The sequence below is a fragment of the Jaculus jaculus genome, chromosome 1 (genome assembly GCF_020740685.1).
Source record: "Jaculus jaculus isolate mJacJac1 chromosome 1, mJacJac1.mat.Y.cur, whole genome shotgun sequence".
NCBI lineage: Eukaryota > Metazoa > Chordata > Mammalia > Rodentia > Dipodidae > Jaculus > Jaculus jaculus.
The window spans coordinates 157,791,987-157,817,059 of NC_059102.1; the positions used below are offsets into that span (position 1 = coordinate 157,791,987).

The window sequence follows — 25,073 nt, forward strand, 5'->3', positions numbered from 1 at the left end:
TGGGTGTGAGCTTGGGCTCATGACTCGCCTTGGCCAGCCTAGTTTCCCCACCTGCGGAGCAGGCTCATGAGTGGCATGGCCCTGGGAGAGCCTCCTGTGGGACTCAGGGAGCCCCTAACAGTCCTTAGGGTAGGGCCCACTGTGGCATCCTTGGTCCATCCTGGATGATGTCCCCCATGTTTCCTAGCATAACGCGCATCACAGAATGAAAGGCCGTTATTATTCTGCATGGCCCTGGTTATGGAAACATCTGGAACATTTATGGCAAATCTACAAACTGAGAGATGACTGGTGGTCACTGGGGGCTGGCATGAGGCCTGGCAAAGGCCACATAACGGCACTTGAGTCAACTCGTGTGGAAGCTACGCAGTGAGATGATGCCAGTGGGAAAACACACCAGGAAGCACCGCGTCCCTCCTGTGGCAACACAGTGAGAAGCCCAGGAAGTGGACCCTGGCCAAGAAACAAATCTGCTGGCGTTGGGATCTTGGACTCTCAACCTCCAAAACTGTGATAAATGAATGAGTCTTTCCCTCCCTCTCTCCCTTCCTTTCTTCTTTCTCTTCCCTCCTTTCCTCATTCCCTCCCTCTTTCTTTCTTTCTTTCTTTCTTTCTTCCCGAGACAGAATCTCCTATAGCCCAGATTGACCCCGAGCTCACAATGTGGCTGAGCACGACTTTGAACTTATGCTCTTCCTGCCTCTACCTCCCTAGCACTGGGAGTGCACCACCACACTGGGTTTATGTGGTGATGTTGGGGATTGAACCCAGGGCTCTGTGACTGCTAGGCAAGCACTCTGCCAACTGGGCTGCACCCCCATGCGCCTATTTTTGCTGCCGACAGTTGCTGAGGTGACTACCAGTGTGGGCTGCTGTGTATCAGACTTAATTACTCTGTGTATTAAGTTTCCTAATAGGTCTGCACTTATCGTATATTTGTGTAAACCCCAAATTCCCATGGTGAGGTAGGGCCTCACCCCCACGGCGACCGTGTTAAGAGATATTAGGTCACTAGGGTGTCCCTCATGGGTAGGAATCAATGACTTTATCAACGGGGCTACGGAGAGCTGTCTGCCCCTAAGAGCACAGCAAGAAGGGGCTGCCTATGCACCAGGATGGGGGGAGGGGCTGTCCTCATGACCTGCTGTGATTAGACCTGTAATGGCGAGCCTCCTGGCTGTGCAAGGAAACTGAGAGTTGAAATATGCCTTTAGTGACAACACTCTCAGCAGGGGAGACGCTTGCTGGGTCTCCATGGAGCTGCAGGGCCTGGACAGTCTCACTGAGATGTGCACAAACAGGGTGCCAAGGCCTCAGCCCTGCGTTTTCACCCCTGTCTACATACCCTAGAAAGACTGTTTAGGAAACCATTGGTGAGAACTTAATGCCATGCACAGTTCAGGGCCCCATCTGGTAAGAGTCTAATGCCACAGCTCCCAAACACAGTTAAGCTTGTTTGGGAGTCCAATGGTGAGGACTTAAAAGACATGGATCTTAAGACATAGCTGAGGCTCTACTAGAGACACCTAGGTAGACGTCTACGTGGAGTAGCGAGGCTAGTAGTTCTCTTGGTCGCCCTACAGACGAGAACAGCTACCTCCAAAGCTCTACAAGGAATCCCCCCCTCCCTCCACTTTCCTATCTGCTAAGAGAGAATGAGAAGAAGCCAGGCAGTTAGCGTGCCTAGGCTCTTGAAAATAAAAAGGCAGGAAGGTCTGCACTTGCAAGAGATCAAATGATGATCTAACTTCTTATCTTTCGCCTAGTTCACTAGACCTGTTTTTCCATACCTGAGCTCCACCCTGGGGAAAGAAGTCTTTTTCTAGAATCCTAACATTGTGGTTGGTCAAGCTCAGACCTCAATACTTGGCGTCATGGCTGGCCTCTTCCTGAGACAGCCTATAGCCCAGACCAATCACTGACCCTTTGGTTCACCTGAGCTGGAAAATGGTGCCCACTACTGTCAGGATATAAACACGTTTGCAAGGGGAGGGCAGGCTCTTTGTGCCGCCTGACCACTGGTGTTTCTGCTTGGCTCAACCCAGTGGGGCTGAGGCAAGGGGAGAATCCCTAACCTCTACTTTCCACATGGGCTTTTCCACCCCCTGCCCTCCATGTGGGGGGAGCTCTGTGGACTTTCTTTTCTGTCCTCCATGTTTTTCCTGGCCCACCATGTGGGCTCTCGGCCATGTGGGTGTATTCATTCTCCTTTCCTTGGTTCTGTACTTCCCTCAACAACTGTAATAATTTAATAATTGTCCCTCTCAGTCTTACTCAATTCTTTGGTTTAAAGTAGACATGAGCCGGGCATGGTGGTGCATACCTTTAATTCCAGCACTCCGGAGGCAGAGGTAGGGGGATCGATGTGGGTTCGAGGCCATCCTGAGACTCCACAGTGAATTCCAGGGCAGCCTGGGCTACAGTGAGACTCTACCTCAAAAATCCAAAAAAAAAAAAAGAAAGAAAGAAAAAAAAGTAGACACGAACCTAAAGTTTGGGACTTTCCTGAGCCCCTAGAACCCCACAACCTGTTTCAAGTCCAGCTCACAATCCACCTTTCAATCTCATCAGACAATCAATCACCCTGAAAACTTCCTGATGTCCTCACTCAGCTCAATGACGGGGGCCCAGGCTGGGACAGAGTCACCAGGCCTCCGGCTCAGCTAGGCAGGATTTGCTCTCCCGACATCTCACTACCGTGTCTTCCCTCAGTGCCTGCCAGGAAGGCCGAGCTCCAACAGCCTCCTTTGTTCTGCAGGAAACTGACAGGCAGTTGAGACCTGTGATTATGCTATAATTTCAGAAAATTGATCTCAGCACATAGCTAAATGGGCTCAAAGTTGCTCAACGTGACATCTTACTGGAGCCTTTAAGATGTCATATGTCACCGGCAGGAGCTGTCGGAAACCTCGAGGGCTGGGATTACGGAACCCGCGAGAGAGGGAGGCAATGATTAACGCAGCAGTTCTGGGGTGGGGGGGCATTGGACATAAAGAGCGCCATTCCTCGCTGCCGCCAGACCGGATCAGGTCCCTTAGCCCCTGCCATTGTGCGCAGAGCAGGCGAACAGCTGGAAGGCTAGAAGGGAAACAATGCAGAGAGACTCCAGGGAACAAGAACCCTTAGAGGGTAATGAACACATAATTGAACGAGGGATTTCAAAAACAATGCGGGAGATCTCTAACTGTTCTTGAAGGCAGTGTGCAAAGGGCCCAGGGACCCATTTGTTCTTCTCTGGCCCGGCCTGCTGCAGGGGTTGGGGAGGAAATGCGGGGGGGGGGGGGGGGGGAGAACCACATCTTTCCTCAGGCCCAGCAGGCTCTTTCCTGTTGCTTCTCTTCCTTTAAAATAAGATCCCTTTCTCTAAAGCATGGGTCTCATGGGAAGCCGTTGGCTTTTCCCTCATTTTTTTTTTTAATCTCCCGAATGTGTTGTGTGGATTTGTCCTTGCTCCTCTGCTTGAGAGCCACCCCAGGGAGCTGGTGGCTTTGTCCTCGGGGTCAGGACTGTAGCAGGGCCTTCCAGCACCTCTGCCAAAGTACAATAGCTCCTGGCAGGAGTAAACATGTTCTAGAGACCCACATGTGCCACTGAAACTGATGGTCACCAAGGAATTGGAATTCCCTCAGGAATCTCATGCTGGGAGAAGGGAAAGGCTGAACCACAGGGGAGCCTGCTTCCCAGAAAGAGACTGCACACAGTCATCAACCCCTTGCTGGACGGACACGGGAAAGTCAGTGATGGGTCAGTGATGGGCAGGACTACATTCTGACTGGGACCGCTTAGCTACACATATGCCTGGTCTTCTATTTAAACCTAAATCTCATGTCAGGACTCAGAAGTTGGACTTGGGGGATGAAGAGGCCAGTCCAGTGGTCCTCTCTGCTCCTCTTGCCAATGTGGCCACACTGAATGAATCTGTGGTCTGTTCGTTGTACTATTCTTGGTTTAACGAGCCTAATGAGTTTGGAGGTCAAGCCTGGCTTGTTAGGGCTGTGGAGGGAAGGCTCTAATCCTAACAACACTGGCAAGCATGGGTCACCCCTGCGTGAGTTCTGCACCCTGAGCTGGAAAGTGAATAGCAAAGGAAGGGTCTATCCCACTTTCTAATCAAAATCATCTGTGGACATGTCATGGCACCACTTCTAGACCTTCCACATTCCCAGAGCCAGAGTCGGGGCCCAGGGGAGGTAGCTAGGATTAGGGTCTCCACGGGACTGGCTGGTGCCTCTGGCTTTGGTGAGGGCTCAGGATTCGGGATTGTGGGTTTAACTCCAACTCAGCTATTCAGAGAGTGTCGATACCATATAGCTCATGCCCTGTCTTGGGGCCTCAGTTTCTTCACCCTGAGAGGGACCCTGGATGGCTGCGCGGGTGCCATGAGGCTCTGACAGACCGGTAGCCTGGCCCAGGGCAACCCTGTAATGCCTCGAAGTGTGGTGTCTGGCTGTCCTGCAGGAGGGCTATGGAGCCCTTGGTCACCCTGTCCTAAAGCGGCCACCTTGCCCAGGGCTTTCTGGAGTGAAGTCCCCACCCCCGGGCTGTCCTGTTAGCTCTAGGCTGGGGCAGAAGAGCCCCTGGTGTCTCTGATATGGTGCCAACCCCGTGGCCTCCCCTTCATCTCTGGTGTGTAAGCCCCACCTGCAGACCATCAGACACAGAGGCGGAGGGAGCAGAGGATGCCACCCATGTCCCTGGCACGGTGGTGGCCCACACGACAGGCTCTGCTTACCCCACAGGGCCATGAACACAGAGAAGAAGACGGTGGCGGGATTGTCGAAGAGGTGGCTGGCACGGGCTGTGGCGCAGGCTGAGCTCATCTTCCAGTAGCTGCAGGTCTTGTCGCACAGAGGACACATGGTGATGTTGTGTCTCTGGTCACACATCTCCATGCTGCAAGACAGAAGACAGCCTCCAGTCCCTGCCACCAGCACAGCGCCCCTTCAGAGAGTGGCCCCTGTCCAGGCACACTGGGTCTTGTCAACTATACCTTGTCCCTTTGAGGCTCCTTCCAGACCAGCTCTACAAGACACGTGACCCATGCAGTCATCCACCCTTGCGCTCGGCAGGGCTCCAGGGTCCATTCTAGACCCTGCTGATGCCATTTTAATTTTTTGGGAAGGGCATTTTCATCTGTGTATGTGCATGTGCATATACACCCGCATGTGTGTACTTGTGCATGTGGTATGTGGAGGCCGGAGTATCACCATAGGTGTCATTCCTCAGGGGTCATCCACCTTTTTTGAGACAGGTTCTCTCACTGGCCTGGAATTCATCAAGTAGTCTAGACTGGTTGGCCAATGAGGCCCAGAGGTCCACCTGTCACTGCCTCTCTAGGGCTGGGATTACAGGTAAATGCCACCACTCTGGTATTTAAAAAAAAATACTTTTACTTATTTTTATTTTATTTTGAGGGAGAGAGAGAGAATTGGCGCATCAGAGCCTCAGCCATTGCAATCGAACTCCAGACACTTGCGCCACCTAGTGGGCTTGTGTGACCTTGCACTTACCTCACCTTTGTGTGTCTGGCTTACATGGGATCTGGAGAGTCAAACATGGGTCCGTAGGCTTTGCAGGCAAGCACCTTAACCTCTAAGCCATCTCTCCAGCCCCACTGTTTTGCTTTATGATGTGGCTTCTGAAGACTGAACTCAGGTCCTCATGCTTATAAGCCAGCACTTTATTGACTGAGTTGTCTCCAGCCCAAGGGCATTTTTATTTCGTACCAGGTCCTGGGGTGCTAGAGCTGGTCCTGCCTGGCTGTGGACCTATATCCACATCCTTCTCGGGAAAGAAGGAGAATTACAGCATTTCCTTCTGGGGTGACCATTAGAGGTAACACCCGAAGTCTGCACTCCTGCTGCTTTCATAGCTCGGGGTCCCCAGGTGCCGTCAGAGCTGAGCTACTGTGAGTAGAGCCCAGTTCACTATATAGTTGGGTCCGGAACAGCAAGAGGAGCAGCGTAAATTGTAGCAAAGACAACCTCACTGAGGCCAGGCCTGTGCTGGGTGACATTCTGGTGGTGTAAGGGCCATTTCCCTCAACATCATGCCATGACCTTAAGGGGCACGCTGGGCAGCCAAGAAGGTGGAGAAAGGGTGCCCAGAAACTCCTTTCTTGGAGGCGGGGCTGCAAAGGCTTCACCACCGGCTTTTGTGGAGTGTTCTCCTGCCATAATTCTCCAATCCTATCTTCATAGATGGGAAAAGGAGCCCAGAGAGGGGAAGTAACCTCTTCAGGGACACACAGCACAGTAGAAATTGAACTCTGGTTGATCTCTGAATCATCAAAGGCTATGCTCGAAGTGGCCCTCAGGAGCCACCGAGGGTGCTCATTCCTGAGGTCAGTTCCCCTCTTCACCTGTCAGATGTTCTACCACACTGCTTCAGACTCGGAGTCTTTCTGGAGAATGAGTAGAGGGCCCAAAATAAAGCCCTTCAGCTGTAGACTGCCCTGTCCTCTATCCTTCCTGTGAACGTGAACCAGACCCTGATCTATAAATAGACGCCGGGCTGGACAGCCCATTCCTGGAGGTCAGATGGTCACCCAGGAGAAAGCCAGAGTGGCTGTTTCAAGTTTTGTGTTGTTTTTCATCTTTCTGGATGCACGTGAAAGTTTCTATGCACTGGTGCCAGTTCTAAGGGGCCTCCCTGTATGCCCCGCTCTGAGGGAACAGACTTGGCTCTCTCCCTCCAAGAACGGTCTCTCAACACTTACAGAGTGCTTGCGTGCCAGGCTCTGGGTCAGGCACGAGCGACGGGATGACGAAGGAAACATGAATGGCAGCCAGGGCCACTGCCACAGAGCATCAGGGGAAGAGTGTGTGTACATGTGTGTGTGTGCACGTGTCTATGTGCACGTGTGCACACACCTGGGAGGGGCAGTGGGAGAGGCAGGAGGAGCTCATGAGCTCAGAGTCCGCTGCTCCGGGTTTGAGGGTCACAGCTTGGGCGTGCATGACTGTGCCGCCTCGGGCAGGACGCTCTCTGTCGTGTCTCAGGGTCCCCGACTGCACAGTGGGAGGCTGGGAATGAGGAGTGCCTTACGACTGGGCCAGAGGGGAGGGTGAGACAAGCGTGGCCCTTGCTAAGATGTCTGCTGTGTGTCGGCATACGCGTGGCCATCATTGTTGCCATTCTCATGGGAGACAGTGGCTCAAAACTACTGTCATCTCACCGGAAGCTCAGGGACTGGGCCCTAGGACCCACTGTTTGCTCTTCATTGAACTCTTCCTCTCTTGGGGACCTTCTGAGAGGACATCATAGAGGGGGCAGAATGTCCCCGGGTACGAGTGGCACAAGCCCCCGCAGTCTGCCTTCATTTGTGTGCCTGAGCTATACCACCTGTCTGGTCCGAGGCTGGGGTGGTGTGGGGAGCTGAGGGCCTGAGGTGCGGCCCCAGGGACAAAGAACGTCAAGGCACACTTCCGCCTGTCTGCACCAGAGCCCGGCGGCTTGTCTGAGCCCTGCTCCCTGCCAGGCTCAGCTTCCAGGGCAATGCCAGCAGTCAGACAAGAAGCCTTTTCTCCTGCGGGTTTTCAAACTCAGCCAAAGTAAAGACGGCACGAAGGGCCATTCTTGGTGCGGGGTAGAGGGGTGGCAGGGCGGCACCTCGCTGGCTGCTGGCTTCTCTGCAACCTTAACCTGGTTGGGTGGCTTCCAAGAGGGACCACGCGCCTGCTGCCACTCAAGGCCCCAACTGGGACAGAGGCCGGGGTCAGGACAGGCCTGGGCGGTGGTTTTCACTGCACCCCTGACTGCAAGCTGTTTGCCATGCGATGCAGGGAGACCATGCTGCCTCGGGCAAAGATCTCAGTGGCTTCTCTTAGGGAGTCTATGCCTTGAGTTGAGAGCCACCTCGGCTCAGAGGTACCCTAGGGAGATGGCCCACTCTAAGCCCCACTTCCCTTGGCACTCAACCTTAGCACCCTCAGGTCTCAGCTAGGTTTTTTTTTTTTTTTTGGTTTTTCGAGGTAGGGTCTCACTCTAGCCCAGGCTGATCTGGAATTCATTATGGAGTCTCAGGGTGGCCTCGAACTCACGGCGATCCTCCTACCTCTGCCTCCAGAGTGCTGGGATTAAAGGCACGTGCCATCACACCCGGCTCATATTTTGGCCTTTTTAAAAATATATTTTATTTATTTACTTATTTGAGAGAGAGAGAGAAAGAGAGAGAGAGAGGGAGAATGGGTGTGCCAGGTCCTCTGGCCACTGCAAATAAACTTTAGATGCATGTGCCCCCTTGTGCATCTGGCTTACATGGGGCCTGGAGAGTTGAACTGGGATCCTTGGGCTTTGCAGGCAAATGCCTTAATGGCTAAGCCATCTCTCCAGCCCTACTTTGGTCTTTTCCACCCTGAACTCAAGTGTGGAAAGCTCCCATCATTCCAGCAATGACACCCACTTTTTCCTGTTTGGAATGGTAGTTAACACCAAGGGGGTTGAGCCAGCCGGGTGGGTGAAATAGCTGAGCGTTATTCATAAACGAAAACACTACTGAAGCAAAACTGGCTGGACGATGTCTTTCTGAGCTGACCTGCTTCCTCCCTAAGCTGACACACTCAGGGGCTCTTTGCTCATTGAAAGCACTGACAAGCCACAGCCTCATTTTATAGATACTCAGCACAGCCATTAGAAAAATCTCAAGCCAGGGGTCTGGAGAAATGGCTCAGAGGTTGAGGCATTTATCTGCAAAGCCTAATGACCCAGGTTCGATATCCCAGCACCCACATAAAGCCAGCTGCACAAAGTAGCACTTGCATCTGGAGTTCATTTGCAGTGCTTACAGGCCCTGGTTTGTTCTCTCTCTCTCTCTTCCCCCTTGCAAATAAAATAAAATAAATAGAAAATCCCAAGCCAGGCTCCTCCAGGCAGGGCCAGTTCAGAATTACCTATTTACCATGTGGTCTCAGCTCCCCAGGCCCCTGACAAACGCCAGGAGCTGGACTCTCAGTATCATGTCTCCGGCAAAGCTCGGGGCTGCCGCCTACCTGGGGATGTTTTCATCCACCGTGGCGCATCCGTAGAGGAAGACGATGACTCCCACGATGGAGGCAGGGATGAGCATTTGGGTATAGGCCCCCAGCCAGGCAAAGTACAGGCCGATCTTCTCCCCAAAGTACTTCCTACACCAAGACGCAAAGAAATCAGGTGGATTCACAACTTGGACCACTGGACCCACCACAGCGAGGGACAACTCCAAGGGGGCTGTCACTTCTCCTGCCCACGAGGTGGACAGTAGGGCTCTGGGATACCTCCTCAGACTTGAGGTGTACTACTCGGATGGGACTTTGAACCCAGGACCTCGTGCTTACAAGTTAAGTGTTCTACCATTGAACTCTACCTACAGCCCACCTGTGTGGCCTTTCCCCCTCTCTCATTTTTAAACTTAGTTATTCTTTATTTTTATTGTATTTGTATGTGTGTGTAATGTTTGTATGCTGTGGGCTCACATGCATGAATGTGTATGAGGAGCAGAGGTTGACGTCAAATGTCTTCTTCTTCCTTGGTCCTTCTTCATCTTGATTTTTTTTTTTTTTTTTTTTTTTGTTTTTCAAGGTAGAGTCTCACTCTAGCGCAGGCTGAACTGGAATTCACTATGGAGTCTCAGGGTGGCCTTGAACTCACTGCGATCCTCCTACCTCTGCCTCCCGCGTGCTGGGATTAAAGGTGTGCGCCACCACACCCGGCTCTTTTGATTTTTTTTTTTTAACCTAGAGCTCACCAATTAGGCTAAACTGGCTAACTAGCCAGCAAGCCTCAGGGATCCTCCTGCCTCCACCTCCCCGGTGCTGGGATTACAGGTGCATGCCATCGTGCCCAGCATTTATGTGGGTTTTGGGGATACAAACTCAGCAAGCACAAAGCCATCTCCCCAGCCCTCTCCTTTTCCTTTTGAGACAAGAGTCTCACTGCATACTCCAGGCTGACCTTGAACTCACTATGTAGCCCAGGATGGCTTCAACTTCCCAGTCCCATTGCCCAATGCTAGGATTCCAGGCGTGGGATCCTTTCCTTTGTGCCCTGGGGAGAATTTCTGCTTGTGAAGCCCACACTGGTGGGTGTGGCACGCCCCTGAGGCAGTGAGTGCCATCTCAAGTTCAACTCAGAATAAAGACTGAATGAACCTCGGCATGGAGGTGCCAAGAAAAACAATCACTCCTCCGCCAAGGCACGTTGACTCCTTGATGCTGAGGTGAGTGGCACCGGCCAGGTTCAATTCCTTAAGACCCCACGGGGCCCTCCACACAAGCTCGCTGCCCTCCTTCCTTCCTTGAGAGACAGGGATCTTTCCGGACCTATTTACTATTTCTCAAACATTTCCAGTCAGCCATTTCTTCCCCTCAATACCACAAAGCAGGAAGCCCCAGCCGCTGCTCTGTGGGCCTGGCTGCAGAGGACCCAAGAGAGGACAATGTGACTGGATGCTTGTCACCCAGCCGGCCTCACCAACCTGGTTCATGCCGCCAGGCTGCAGGGAGCCTTGGATGGCCCACACAGCCTTCAAGTTCAAACAGGTTCCCAGGCTGCTGAATATTCAGAGCTGGAGAAGCTCACAGGGACTTTACCCATCTGCTTCCCACAGTCGCCCGAGAGGCCAGGGACCCCCCCCCCCCCAACTCACCTGACCAGGTCAATGGGCTGGTACTTGTAGAAGACCCCGTAGCTTGCCCACTCCTCATACAGGAGCTGGAGGGAGGAAGGAAGGAAGGGAGAAGAGCTGGTGAAGGTTTATGTGCAAAGGCTGCTCCCCATCAGAGCTCTGGGGGGGAGGGTGTGCTTAGCCAGCCCAACACCGATCATCCACACAAGGAGCAGTCACAGAGAGCAGGCCGAGCCCCAGAGGGAGCCCGCATTTCTGCATGCAGGTAGAGGTGGGAAGGACGCTCCTGGCAGGCTTTGGAATCCCAGCTTTCCCTGATGTGGCTGGGAATTTATCCACAACACTTGACACCACACAAGACACTCAGGTTTTTGGGTCACACCAGTTAGACACCATTTATAGAGAGCATAAAACCAACGGGGGTCCAAGCAGAGAGATATCAATGACAAAAATTAAAAGAAAATCCCCCAGGATGCAGAGATAGCTCCAGGCTTATGAGCTGATTAACACTGCTCACGAAAGAAATCAGACAGACACCCGCACTGCTAGCCCCAGGCTGTGGGCAGAGACGGGAATGAATGAGGCTGGGACAGCCAAGCTTTGTGGGACACACGTCTGGGAGAAGATGCACCCTGGGACTCCCGGTCACAGCAACCCCATGCGTGCGATGAGTTCACACGTTACCGAATTTCACTTAGGCCCAGCTCCTCCACCACCCCCTCCAGCTGCAGGGCCCCTGGTGGGGAGGCGAGAACATGACACAGGGTGGCCCTGGGGCCACGGCAGCCGCCTGCCAGAGACAAGGTCAGGGCCCCTCTGCTTAGATTCGTGCTCTTCCCTGTACCAAACAACCTCCCAAATGCAAAGTCATAGGAAGGGGATAAGGGAGCCTTTTGGAGCATTTGAGCATCCTCCTGGGGTTCCGCAGACTGGGGGAGAGGGCTGAGAAGCGGGCAGGGGGGAACCCCTGCAGACCATCCTTGTTCCTCCATGAACACGTACAAACAGCTGCTGGCCTCACCTGTACCTGAAAGGTAACTTGACCTAAAGTCACTCTATTGGCAAACAGAACGGATGGAGGGGATAAGTTACTATTGGGCCTCCACACCTCATGACCACCTTGAACGGGGGCCAGGTGAGAACTGGGTCTGTCCCAGGAGGGGGTCATTATTGCTATGTATGAGGAAAGCGGGCAGGGTGTGACCACCACACATGGTCACTGGTGTGGGGCCTGGCTAACCTGCATGAGCCACAGCAGACTCACCACCGTCCTAATGGAGGCCCTGGGACACGGCCCCCTCTGTACCTAACACCTGACTCTGGGGACTTCTCTTTCTGCCAAGACGGAGCATCTGCCGCTCTCACTGTCAGGGCAGAGAGGTCACTGTTAGCCCTGGAGGAAGCCCGAGGTCTTTCTTGGCTTCTGTCAGCCTGGGGAGGCAGCACCATGGGTTGGGCAGGCTATGAGCTGCAGTAGGCCTGCTCAGTGGTAATTGTTGAGCGATTTTCAGTAAGTTGGGCCTGTGGCGCCCAGTCCAGAATAGGGTGGGCAGCCCCCAGTCCACACCTCCGAAGCCCCTCCGTAGAGGTCTGGCTGTCCCCTGCTCTGTGGGACCCTGGTTGGTCTTGTCTCTGAGATCTCTCTCAGGAGGACCCAGAAGCTGGCCTCCAGGACCTCTCTTCACATGCCAGTGCAGGACCCTTGGTTTGATTCGGGTTTGCCTCTGTATAGGTCAGAGCTCGCCTGTGCCCTGGAGGAGAAGCACTGGCTGGAGGTGCTAGCGTTTGTGAACCAGGTGGGTAGTGAGGCTGGGCTGGGCCCACACCTGCCTCTTGCTGAAAGCTTGTCGCCCCACTCGGCTTAGCCAAGGAAGGTGCCCTGGAACTTTGCTTCTTTTGTCCTGTGAGGTCCCTGGGGTCAGGCTGCTGGGACTCCTGCCGCTGACAGGAGCAGTAAGGGATAAGCCACAGACTTACCACAGGAAAGACAAAATTCTCAAACCAAGCCACTTGAAATAGAGTCATGAGACCAAGATACTTACCTGACCATCCTTCTATCCATCATCCATCTACTCATGACACATCCATCCATTCACCAATGCATCCATCTACCCACCCGTTCATCCATCTACCTCATGCATCCATGCACTGACCTCCCATTCACCCACCCACCCACTCACTCACCCACTCATCCATATGCCCATCAATTCACCCACCTACCTTATCCACCTACTCATCCATTCACCCACCCATATATCCACCAATGTACCTACTTATCCATATATCCATCCATTCATCCACCTACTTATCCATTCACCCACCAATCCATCTTTATGTCTGTCTGTTCACTCAGTATTCATCAGCCATCCATCTATCCATCCATATATCCACCTGACTTTCCACCTATCTGTTCATCTTTCCATCCATCCATCCATCCATGCACCACCCACCCACCTAACCACCATTATTCTCTGGCTACCCAGTGAGCCCGGCTTGTATCTTTGCGTGGCTCTTCTCTGGGAGCATGCCTTCAGCTAGATGAAATGGCTGGGCCAGGACAGCCTGGAGCTGCGCTGTCTGGCAGGCAGGAGAGCTCAGGAAGTATTCCTTGAGTCAGTAACTAAGTGAGATGGTCTTGGCACTGGCACTAACCTCAGTTGAGCAGTGTTGAGAACAGCAAGGCCATCCATATGGCTGGAGTTTGGGGGAGAGGTGGAGATCAGGGTGGAGGGTCTGAGACCCAGTGGACAGAGTCCAGCCAGAAAAGGGGTGACTGGTGTCCATGAAGGAAGTGCCCAAGCCAAGAGGCTAGACACAAGGGAACAGAGGGATGGAGTCAGAGGCCAGGGGTGGCCAGGACAGGCCTACAGAGGGGAGGTGCTTCTCTAGCGAGATTGGATGGGGGAGCTCTGCAGGTCATAGGGTCTCAGATGAATGCCAGATGTGGCACTAAAAATAACCAAATATGTCATTTTTATGCTAAATCAGATAGCATCTTCAGCTGGATTCCTGGGCAGGCAAGTTGTATCAGGTTCCAAAGACTTGAAAACAAATCTGGGACTGGAGGAGGCTCAGAGTGGAGGACATTCCATCACAGAAGGTCTCCAAGCCTGGGAGGTGGGGACAAGGCCACCATTGTGAGATTCCTAAGGAAGTTTCCCTGCCCACCACCTGTAGAAGGGTGGGGGAGGGGCAGAGGAAGAAAGCCAGGTTTGTTTGAGGAATAGAGAGGCCCGCATAGATTCAGAATGGAGGGCTGGTGTCAGGAGTGGGCCCGTGCAGGGAAGTGGGAAGGTGTGTTCCCGAGTATGGAGGAGCAAGGAGCTGAGGGGACATGTTCACATGGTGACGGTTTCCTGGGGATTCCTTGTGCATAGTGAGGTTCTAGAGAGCTGGGAAAATCCAGCCAGCAATGGAACACCACAGCTCAGTGATCTCTCTCGTGTGTATGCGTGTGGTGAATGTGCATGTGTGTTTATATATATGTTTGTATGTCTGTGGGTGCACGTGTGTGGAGGGATGCACTTGCACATATGTGCACATGTCACATGTGCGCGGAGGCCAAAGGACAACCTTGGGAGTCATCCTCAGGGAGGCCCTCTGCCTCTTTGAATCAGGGTCTCTCACTGGCCGGGAGCTCAGTACTTAGGCTGGAATAGCTGGCCATCCGGCTCCAGGTCCTGCCCGTCACTGCCTCCCCAGCTGCATGCCTCCATGCCTGGCATTTACACGGGTTTTGGGGGATGGAATGCGGGTCCTCATGCAAGCATTTGACCTGCTGAACCATCTCCCCAGTTCTCGACACCGTCTCTATTCAGAAGGATTCCTGGTCTGGTAATTTTAAGACACTGGGTAGAATACCATCAGACAAGTTCCCCATTGTGCCAGGGGCTAGGGCTTTGGGGATAGCTGATTGCCCACCTTTTAAAAAACTAATTAATTAATTAACTAGAGAGAAAGAAAATGGCAGAGAGAGAAAGAGAAAGAGAGAGAGAGAGAGAGAGAGAGAGAGAGAGAGAGAGAGAGAGAGAGAGAGAGAGAATGGGTATTCCAGGGCCTCTAGTCACTGCATATGAATTCCAGATACATGCATCACCTTGTGCATCTGGCTTACGTTGGTATTGGGGAATTGAACCTGGGTCCTTAGGCTTCTCAGGCAAAGCATCTCAAGTGCTAAGTCATCTCTCCAGCGCAGTCTGTCTCACTTTTATGGACCCAAAGACAGATAGAATTAGGCTAGGTACCTTCAACAATGGGAGCTGGGGGCATGAATCAGAGTGACCCCATAAGACAGGGGTCTACCATAGCCACTGTTCAGAGTGACCCCATAAGGCCGGGGTCTACCATAGCCAGTGTGTGGGATGGATGTGAATGGAAGAGGCAAGCTCTGAGGATGGCGCTGTCTCCTTTAGGTGCTTGACAATGACTGCATTAAGCAACTTTTATTTCACACATGGGGAGGGAACTGGTGACAGATGTTTACCACTCAGCCCAGGGAGATCCCATGGCACACGTGCCAGGCTTCTACTGCTGCTGATCCTCCTGTCCCCCACCATGGTCACCACCATCCAGCCCGCAGCCCATCCAATAGCCACCTTCTGCTCCATGCCTCCTGGACTTACTTTTCTGTCATTGAACTCCACGTTTTCTCCCTCATAGTCTCCCTGTGAAATGAGAAGAAGAGAGTTTTCCTGGTGCCTTCCATTCCTGACGAGCAATACAACCTCCTTTACACAGACGGCAACAACCATGGGGGAAGTTTCGGAGTGTGGGGCCTGACTAGACGCCGCTTGTCTCATGCTCAGGGCTGCCTCTGTCCTCCTGTCAGCTCCTGACTCCAGACACCCTGAGCCGTCTCCCGCTCAGCATGTGGAGGGGCCTCCAGTGGGGAAGCATGTCTCTGCCTTGGAACTGGCAGAGCCAAGGAAAGGGAGCTTTGGAGGACAGGAAGAAAGGATTCCACCAACAGAGCGAACGTGCCATGCTGTTAGAATGTCCGTGCCTTGTCCCCAGACCCCTATCTTGGTTTCCACTCTCATGTCCCAAGACAGACAATAAATTATATACTCACTGCACACACATCTACATTGTTGAGGCCAACACACCCTGTTTACACATTGTGGTGGTTTGAATCGGACGTTCCCCCGTAAGCTTAGATGTATTGAATGTTTGGTCCCCAGCTGGTGGCAATTTGGGAGGTGGAGTCTTGGTGGAGGAGGTGTGTGGCTGGGGGTGGGCTTTGGAGTGTTGTAGCCCAGCTTCCCCCTTTGCCAGAGCTCAGCTCACTCTCTTGCTGCCAGTTGCTGTGGCAAGAAGTGATGCCCAATGACTGCTCTACTATTCCTCTCCCTGCCATTGTGAATCCTACCCTTAAGACGCTAATCCAAAATAAGCCCTTTCCTCCCATCAGCTGCTTCTTGTTGGGTGTTGTGTCCCAGCAACTTGAAGGCAATTACATGAGGCTCAGAGAAATAGCCTAACTTGAACTGGAGAGATGGCTTAGTGGTTAAGGCTCTTGCCTGCAAAGCCAAAGGACCTAGGTTCAATTCCCCAGGTCCCACATAAGCCAGATGCACAAGATGGAGTTCATTTGCAGTGGCTGGAAGCCCTGGCATGCCCATTCTCTCTCTCTTCTCTTCCTCTATCTGACTCTATCTCTCAAATAAAAATAAAATATTTTTTTTAAAGGAAATTGTCCAACTTCCCTAAGGACACACAGCTAAGTCTGGTCAGACCCGGGATTCACAACTGGGCCTCTAAATAAATCTTCTCCTCTTTCTTCCTCTTCTCCTTCTTCTTCTTTCCCCTCTTCTTCCTCTTCCTCCTCTTCCTCTTCATGTGTATGTGTGTAGGTATGTGTGTACATGTCTGTAGATGTGTGGGCACGTGCCTGTATGTGGGTGTGCATGCAGCTGAGCACTGAGCCCTGAGCACTGAGCACATGCATGTGGAGGCCAGAGGTTGATACTAGGCGTCTTCCTTGATTACTTTCCACCTGATTTACTGAGGTAGGATTTCCTCACTTGAACCAGGCGCTCACTAATTTCTCTCGTCTAGCTAGCCAGCTTGCCTGGGGACTTTCTGTCTCTGCCCCGCAGGGCTGAGATTACAGGTAGGGTATCCCACCTGACCAGCATTTACATAGGTGCTGGGGATTGGAACTCTGGACCTCATGTCTGAGCGGCAAATGCTTTAACTGTTGAGCTATCTCGCTGAAGGTGAACTTGCAAACCACTAAGGAGAGCATGGCTTTGCACTCCTCCCTCCACCTTAACCTATCACGTGGCTCTCCCAGTCTGGCTTGGATCCGGCCTCCTAGAATCAGCCCGGGGTCCCCTCCATTGGCCAGCAACCTTCATAGCCTCTTCCATCCCCAGCAAAAAGGAGAGAGAGGTGGAAAACCCCCAAGCAAGCAGCCCACTGCCACGATGTGACGACAGCATGGCCAGCCTCCTTCTAAGAAAAAGGAGGGAGGGCCTTGCCACTCTGGCCCAGATCCTTGCTGTTTCCATGAACAAGACAGCCATTAGAGCAGAGAGGCCTCCTCGCTGGTGACCCCAGGGTGGGCAGATGTCAACTGGAAGAAAGCTAAGGAGACTCCGAGCAGTCAATATGGATGTCACCATCCTTTATGATTACAAGGGACCTCCCCAGGGGCTTGCCCTCAACACAGGACTCTCAGCACACAAGGCTAATGCCACATAGCTAGCTGGCCTGGGCTCCCTACCCCTGCCCAATGTGGTCAGCTGAGAAGAGGAGGCAGGGTAAGGCGCCACAGGCAGGTGGAACAGCACGTGTGAAGACACAAGGTAAGGAAGCTAGGCTAGTCGATCCCCAACCCCTCACCCTACACGTGGAGAAAACTCCACTGTGAGTGTGTGTTGAGGGGGAGGTATGGGGGAGGACAGGGAAGGTGACAAGGATGGCAAAGCAGCTGAGCACTGAGCACTAAGCACTGAACAGCTGAGCACTGAGCAGCTGAGCACTGAGCACTAAGCACTAAACAGCTGAGCACTGAGTCCTGAGCCCTGAGCACTGAGCACTGCTACCCTCCAAACTCAGGGCAGACTGCCACCTTGCCAACCCCCCGTGTCTTCCTGAAAGCTCTTTTCCTGCCTGCATTTGTTCTTACTCCTACACCTACCCTGCCATTGGAGACATTAGTCCCCAACTACAGAAGGGACACTGAGGCTCTGGGAGACCAAGGAGCTGGCTGCTCAAGGCCAGTGGGAGCCAGTGAAAGGGCAGGATTGGAATCGGCTAGGTTGACTCCCAGGCCCTCCTCTTCCCCACCCACTTTGGGCTCTTGGACCTTGCAGTAATGCACATTTGGAAAGTTCCAGAAAGACTCGGTCTGGGGTTCCCACACTGCTCTGGCCCAGCAGTCTGATCCCAGTGCCCTGTTGAATTCTGGCCTGGTTTCCATAGAGAGATGATAAGGAGACAATTGAGTCCTCCCTGTCCACCCTGGGCCATAGCAGAGGCTATATTTGTCGGGGGTGGGGGGTGGGCAGGGAGAGGCTGGTGGGATTTGGAGACGAAGCAGGCAGCTGGCCACTTGCTTGGTAGAAATAGATGTATACAGAGCCCTAAGTGGCTGTCAGAGCCTGGGCATGAGAGCCAGAGCTAGGGAAAATACTGTGTGGACCAGCTGGCTGTGAGGCACCTTCTCTCGCTATCACCCCTGTCTTGATGGGATCATTTGGCCCTGAGTGTGATTTCTCCAGTCCCACACAGGAGGAATAAGGGACACCACTCAGGAAGCAGGGACCACACGATAACTGGAGCCTGGAGCGTGTGTGTGGCCCGTGGGGATTCAAGGAGTGAAATGACATGGCGACAAACTGCGTGATGGCTACTCACGTCATGCAGAGGGTACGCGGCAGAGTACACACCATTGGCCAGCAGGCTCGTGATACCTTCGAAAACAGAGGCAGGGAGAAGTGATGTTCCAGCAGGCCTCCCGCCCTAGGCCTGGAAGTCCCAGCCATCACAGGCGTCCTGATCACAGGACGTCGCTCAGAGCCAAACGCGCACCAGGCTACCCAGACAGAGCCCAGCCACTGTCCTGGGCAGGATGAGGCGGGCGAGTTAGCTATCCACTAGAGATGAAATCAACATGCTTGATTGGCAGGGTTAGGAGGATAAAGCGCGCCCCAAGAGGAAGTTCCGTCTGGGAGGAAGGAGTTGCCATTGGCTCAGTCACCCCAAACCTCCGGATTCAACAGCTACCCCCACCGGCCTGAGGGTGAGCCTGCAGACGGAAAAGATGGATTTTTTTGAGTGGTCAGAGAAGCTGAATCATGAGACGTATGAATGGGAAAATTGATGGTGCCAGAGACACGCATACAATTTGGAATTAGCTTCTAGGCGGATTGGAAAGCCGAGAGAAGCCCCGCACTTACCGTATTTCCCACACTTTCGCCTTTTACTTAGAAGGGCAGAGTCCTTCTTTCTTCCCTCTCCTTGCCCTGTTTATACATCGGCTATTAGTTACACAGAAGGGCCTGGAAGGATCAAAGCTTTTGATTTTGGGGGAGACGGCACTGATGGCAGCCCGGGGCTCACAAGTCAATCAATGCTCAGGGGCCAGCAGGAAGATGGCCTGGCCCTTGTTGGCTGGCCCGTTGTTTTATATATATATATATATATATGTATATATATATAAAACAACAGACAGACACACACCTACAGATAGGTGTGGATGCTGCGCCCAGTTCCAGAAGCTGCTATTGGAGGAGGGGAAAGAGAATCGGTCTGGGCATGAAGAGGGTTCTGGTAGCCTGGTTTTGTTCACACACTCAGAACAGCAGCACCGTGGAGTTTCTGAGCCCCCTGCCTCTCACAGAGAACCCCACTTGGCAAAAGTAGCTTTTCTGTTTGTTGGTTAGTTTGAAACAGGGTCTTGCTATATGGCCCTAGGCTGATCTCGAATTTACAGAGATTTCCCTGCCTCAGCCTCCCGAGTGCTGGGATTACGGGCGTGAGCCACCACACTGGGGCTTCAGATGATACACGAGTCAGGGTTGGCACAGTGGCCCCGGACTTCTGCAATTCTGCGGGACACTCCTTGGGAATTGACCTTCTAGAAGGCACTTGAAATACTTGGATACACATCTCCTTGGTCAATCAACTGGAAAATGGCCAGGGGCCCTGAAGGCCACTTAGGAGTCAAAACCAGGGGAGGGTGGAGTATGTAGGTGAGTGAAAAATTTACCTGGCATAAAAAGAGTTGGATCCAGGCCAGTGGTCTCCTCACCCTTCCTGGGATGCTCTGAGTAGAGCTGCCTAGGGCCCCTTGCATGGCCATATCTGGCAGGCTCAGCCTTCATTTCCTTCAAGCGTCTGTTCAAATACCTCCTCATCAGAAAGGCCTTCCTGGGCCTCTTGAGCCCTCTAGCCTTGATCACCCTATGGCATAGACTCTGGTTTATATATTCACCTAGAATTTCTTTCCTTCCTCTAGTCTGTCAGTCCCTGAGGGGACAGAGACCAGACCCTGGGACAGAGGCAGAGGGTGGGGAAGGTGCCCAGTCCTCCACTCCTCACTTATTTATGCAAGGTGACAGAAATACTTTGGAGGCCACAGAGCTCCCAGGTAAGGTGTCAAACATGAAACGGGGCTGATAAGGCACCCCAATCTCTCTCCTCCATCCCCGGGCGTAGGAAAAGCAGCGTGGCCAGGACACTTGTGGGAAGCAACACAGCTCTCTAGCTGCCCCGCCCCACTCTGGACCTCGTAGATCCTCGCAGCAACCACGCTGTTTCTATGAACGGGACTGCAGAGGAACCTGAAGTCTGAGCTTCAGCCCTGCACTGGAGTCAGGCACCCTTCCTGTCTCTGGTGGACTTGTCACGGCTGATAGGAAATAGGCTTGGCTATTTCAAGGCCAGAAGAGTGTCCCTGTGGCCAGCTCTGGTCAGGGACATCAGCCTGCTGAGCTCTAGCTGAGTCCTCCACCACATCCTGGTCTCCGCCACACCCAGGAGCCCCGGCGTCCATCCCTTCCTTTCTAGTCTGGCTTGTCTTTGCTTCCAGTAACAGCCGCCCCTTCACGGACACCATGGGCCCTGGCTCTTCCCAAACCCACTCTGTCTCCCGGGACCACAGCCTGGTCCTTGTTGAAGTTCCATGAATGGGTCACAAAGACCTTGGATTTGTGCATGACTGAGAGGAAGGAAGGTAAGAATAGAAACTTAGGGGTACACAAGGTCTGACTCCAACAAGCTGACACTCAGCCATGGGTGAGGAGCTCACCTTGGGCTGGTATCCGCCTATGACTGTGAGGCCTGTGAGCTGGTAACTACAACCCCCTAAGACATTTACACACTGAAGTGCCTGACAGGAAGGGAGACTCTGCTCCCAGCGACACCTGGTGGGGCTGTGCCAGCCAGTGGAGCCCACTGCTCCATTTAGCATGGGCTTTGGCTAGCTGCCCACCCCCTCACCAAGGCTGCTGCTTCCAGTGACCCCCAAAGAGCTGCCAGGCGATGGCCTCCAAGGGACCCTTCATTCCTTCCCACTGGACTGTGAGAGTCAACGTTGGATCCATTTCCACGCCCGGGGTTTACTGTCCCTGTGCAGGACCCGGTCCTTACATTCACAGACACCTTTGACAAAGTCGAGGGCACTCTGGGCATAGGGTTGCCCGGATGTAAATCCACCATGATCCTGGAGTGACTTTTCCCGCCACTCGCTCAGCTCTCAGCCCTGAACCATGACGTGAGCCTCAGTCAAGCCCTTTAAAAGCTCCAAGCTGGCTGCCCCCACCTTCTGCAGACGGGACTCAGAAGCAAGGTGACCTCAATTCCCCAAAATGTGCTTACCCATGCTGTACTTGGCCTTGGTGCACGTGGTTCTCTTCAAGATTTCATAGACCTATGGCAGACAGAAGTTACTCAGCCGCTCTGCCCTCGCAAAGACAGTGCTGGGGAGGGTCCTGGGTTGGGGCCTCCAGCAGGGAGGAGGCTGGAGGCACCCAGGGGGAGTACAGGAAGGTGACCTGGAGGGCCTCAACCTTCGCATCCTTGAATGGGGCTGACCATACAGGGATCACAGACCTGGCTGTGTGGGGCAGGCACCCTCTTGGGAAACTTGGGGCGTGCTAGCTATCCCCAGTGCCCTATAGTGTCTCACCATCCCTTCTGCTAATATGTGAATGGGACCAGAGCCCCCCAGATACAGTGCTGCAAGTGTTAGGAGCCCAGAGGAGGGACGGGTCGAGGGCTCTTGCACACAGCCTGCTTGAAGGGACCCTGCCTTGCCTGAAACTCCCTTGGCTTAAAGGCACTTCTCCTGGTGACCTTTGGGAGTCCTGTCTGGGGAGTCCATCTGTCTGCTTGGGTCATGAGCTTTGAGCAAATTGCGTTATTTCCCCATGCCTCATTTGGCCATCTACAAAATGGGCTGGTATTAAATAGCCAGGGTATTAAGAGCCTCTCAGAAATTCTCCTTTCAAGACCCCCCTGTGCACTCTCACTGGGGTAAGGCTAGTGACTGGGCCTGGAATGCTTGGCCAAGCCAACACCTGTCCTGATCTCCTCTGTCCCCATCCACCTCCTCAGTCAGCGGCCTCCTCTTCTGGTTTGAATTCCCTGCAGCCTCAGGGTTTCCACCCTGGCTGCTTTTTTTTTTTTTTTTTTTTTTTTTTTTTTTGAGGTAAGGTCTTGCTCTAGCTCAAGCTGACTATGTAGTCTCAGGGTGGCATTGAACTCACGGCGATCCTCCTACTGCCTCCCCCAGTGCTGGGATTAAAGGCGTGTGCCACCCACCACGCCCAGCTGCTGGCCATTCTTTCTGTCAGAAGCTCTCAACGACCTGCTGATTCTCCTACAACCACCTCCTCCTCCCTTCCATGGTAATGATCACTGCCACGACCCTGCATCTGTCTTTCCTCTGCTCCCATCACCAGCCCTTGGGACATATCTGGCCGCATCTGAAACCTTGCTCCGTAACATTCTGTGGCTCCCCAGTCCCTGCGGGCCCTTTTCTCTTGGGCCCTGCTGGTTTCTGATACAAAAGTGCTTGCACACAGGACCACCTCAATGCCAGGGGTGAAGTGTCCCACGCGGAGAGGACAGGCTATTAGGTATCTCCACATCCTAGCCCCCAAAGTTTTTACCCTAACACTGGATACCGTCAGACTTCAAGGGTCATGGAACCTGACTAACCAAAGGTCAATCTTTCAATCTTTTAAAATTCCCCCAGAACACATGGGCAATCTGCAAACTGGCTGCCAGGGTCTCTGAGACTTTATTCCAGAGGTAAATGGAGTCACAGATTCCTCGATGTCCACTGTCCTAGGTGCAGTATTTCTCCGTGGCTGGTGAGAACAGCTGTCATCACCCTGGGGACCACGGACTAAATAGTTCCACAGTCCACCCGCTACAACACAATGTCACAGCTTTGCAGTCACTGGCGTTCCCCCACCTCGGCTGCAAGAGCCGGTCCGGGAATTTACACCCTGTTTTGTGCTTGTGGATATGCACCAAGTTGGGGTGGACACATGTGACTTGGCTTATACAGCTGGCCACTGCACTTCTCTCCTATGTCACAGTGGCCTGGAAGAAGTGACACTGTTCAGGTACACTGTGGCTGATATCCAGGAGGAAGCAGAGCCCCGTCACAGTTAGCCCCTGTGGTGACCTGTGCTTTCTGCCCAGGCTACTTGTCGCCTGTCGTCATGACACTGGATGGCGCACATCAACAGCAGCACCGTGAACAGCAAGGACCTTCACAGTGGCTTTGTATCCAACACCGAGCCCGCGTGGCCACTCACACACAGGTGCGTGGCTGCCTGAAGGAGACAGCCTCCTTCAGATGCAGGCTCCTGACCTGCCCCCTCGTCACAAGCCTGGGAAGGGACAGGGGATGGATAGACACATCTGCCTGTCCTGAGGCCTGGTTCCTCACACCCACAGGACCCATGCCACCCTCCTGCAGCCGGCCATCGGTCCACACCAGGCCTCCTCCTCCTCCTCCTCCTCCTCCACAGCCTGGCTGGATGCTTTGGGAAGTCAAGAGAACAAGACAGGGCTCGGCTGCCAGCTGAATTTCTTGTTTAGATAGAAATTGGGTACTGTGCCATGCATAACCACAGCTTGGCTGGTGGTCAAGTTGGCAGCCAGTGGGTAAACACTCAGCCAGTACCCCGAGTAGGGCAGGGTGGCCTGGTCATATTGCAAACCTAGGCTGGCTATACTGGCAGAGGCCCGAGACCATATCCTAACCCATGTGCCTGGGCTTGGGCCGCTCTGGCCTGATGGCTCAGAAACCCTGGGCCAGGGTCGCACGCGCCGCCGAGGAGCGACGGGGTGCAGGGACGACAGGCCTTGGGAAGGCTAGAAGACTGGGCTGCAGGAACTCGCCCCTCCTCCCTGCTTCCTGCTGCTGTGTTCTTTCTCACGCTCCTCCTCCTCCTCTGAGCAGAAAGCCTGGGCCACAGCCATCCCCTGGGCCTCCTGCTGCCCTCTGGATCCATTATTCTAATTATTTCTGTCACAGGCAATTAGAGCCGGCTTTCACCCCCGAGGAACTTTGCCGAAATGAAATGATCATCGGGGGTCCCCAGGGCCCCCTCGGATGAGGTGATTTCCAAGGCACCGTACTCACTATCGTGCTCCGGGTTTTGCTGTCGAAAAATGAGTCCTTGTCAGACAAGTCGAATCTGTAGGAACAGGGGAGGGAGGTGGCTCTTCACTACAGGCTATGCGCCCTGGAAATCCCCTGCCCCCATTAGCAGCGACCACAAAGTGGGTAATTGTCCTCACAGTGGGCATTCTCGTCCCTGCCTATGGGAGGCTCTCGAACTTCCTCTGCTGGGAAAGGACCCCAGAGGCAGGTGGATACCCTCTGGCTTCACATTTATTTGATTTTATTTTTTGAGACAAAGTCTTATGTAGCCCACGCTGACCTTGAACTTGCTATGTAACTGAGAGAGCCCCTGAACTTCCTTGATCCTCCTGCTTTTACCTCTCCAGTTCTGGGATTGACTGATGTGTGCCGCCATGCCCGGCCCTGCTTTGCCCGGTAGGAGATTTTTCCAGCTTTCCTACTTCTGGGTGACAGGGACAATGTCATTCCTCTGTGAGGAAGTTACAATTTTAAGCACACCCTCCTTGGAACTGTCAAATGGCTCGTGTCCTGATGTCCAAGGCCATACAGAGATTGCCTAAGACTGCCGGGGCACAGGGATAGCTGTGGGAGTCACTGCTCCCCAAGACGCTTAAGGGGAGAGGAGGGAACCCGGGCATGCGTGAGGGCCCCTGAGCTGGTGGAGGAAGTCAAGGGACCCTTTCTTGTGGCTGTGCACCATGTCCAGCCTCCCCTGCCCAACTGGGGGGCAGCACATGGTTCCCTGTAGCGGCTACTCACTACCTTTGCAGGGCAGAAGCCCCAGTTCTGAGTGAAGGTACTGCTGGTGCGTGTACTCTGTCACCTGTGAGTCCCAGGCATCCAACAGCCTCCTGT

At 53.5% G+C, this 25,073-nt stretch overlaps 1 protein-coding gene across 2 annotated transcripts in view; it reads right to left on the reverse strand.

Moving 5' to 3' along the window:
• Ano1 (anoctamin 1) overlaps nt 1-25,073 on the reverse strand; it is a 185,672-nt gene that overhangs the window by 46,041 nt on the left and 114,558 nt on the right. The window contains exons 6-13 of one of the 2 annotated variants that reach the window (XM_045161684.1): nt 24,216-24,270; nt 21,431-21,482; nt 19,009-19,074; nt 18,467-18,522; nt 15,226-15,267; nt 10,625-10,689; nt 8,991-9,125; nt 4,733-4,893 (exon numbers count right to left, since the gene is read on the reverse strand). In XM_045161684.1, coding sequence (XP_045017619.1) covers nt 4,733-4,893; nt 8,991-9,125; nt 10,625-10,689; nt 15,226-15,267; nt 18,467-18,522; nt 19,009-19,074; nt 21,431-21,482; nt 24,216-24,270 — 632 coding nt within the window. The remainder of the gene's footprint in view (nt 1-4,732; nt 4,894-8,990; nt 9,126-10,624; nt 10,690-15,225; nt 15,268-18,466; nt 18,523-19,008; nt 19,075-21,430; nt 21,483-24,215; nt 24,271-25,073) is intronic. The other variant, XM_004654244.2, reaches the window with a different exon arrangement.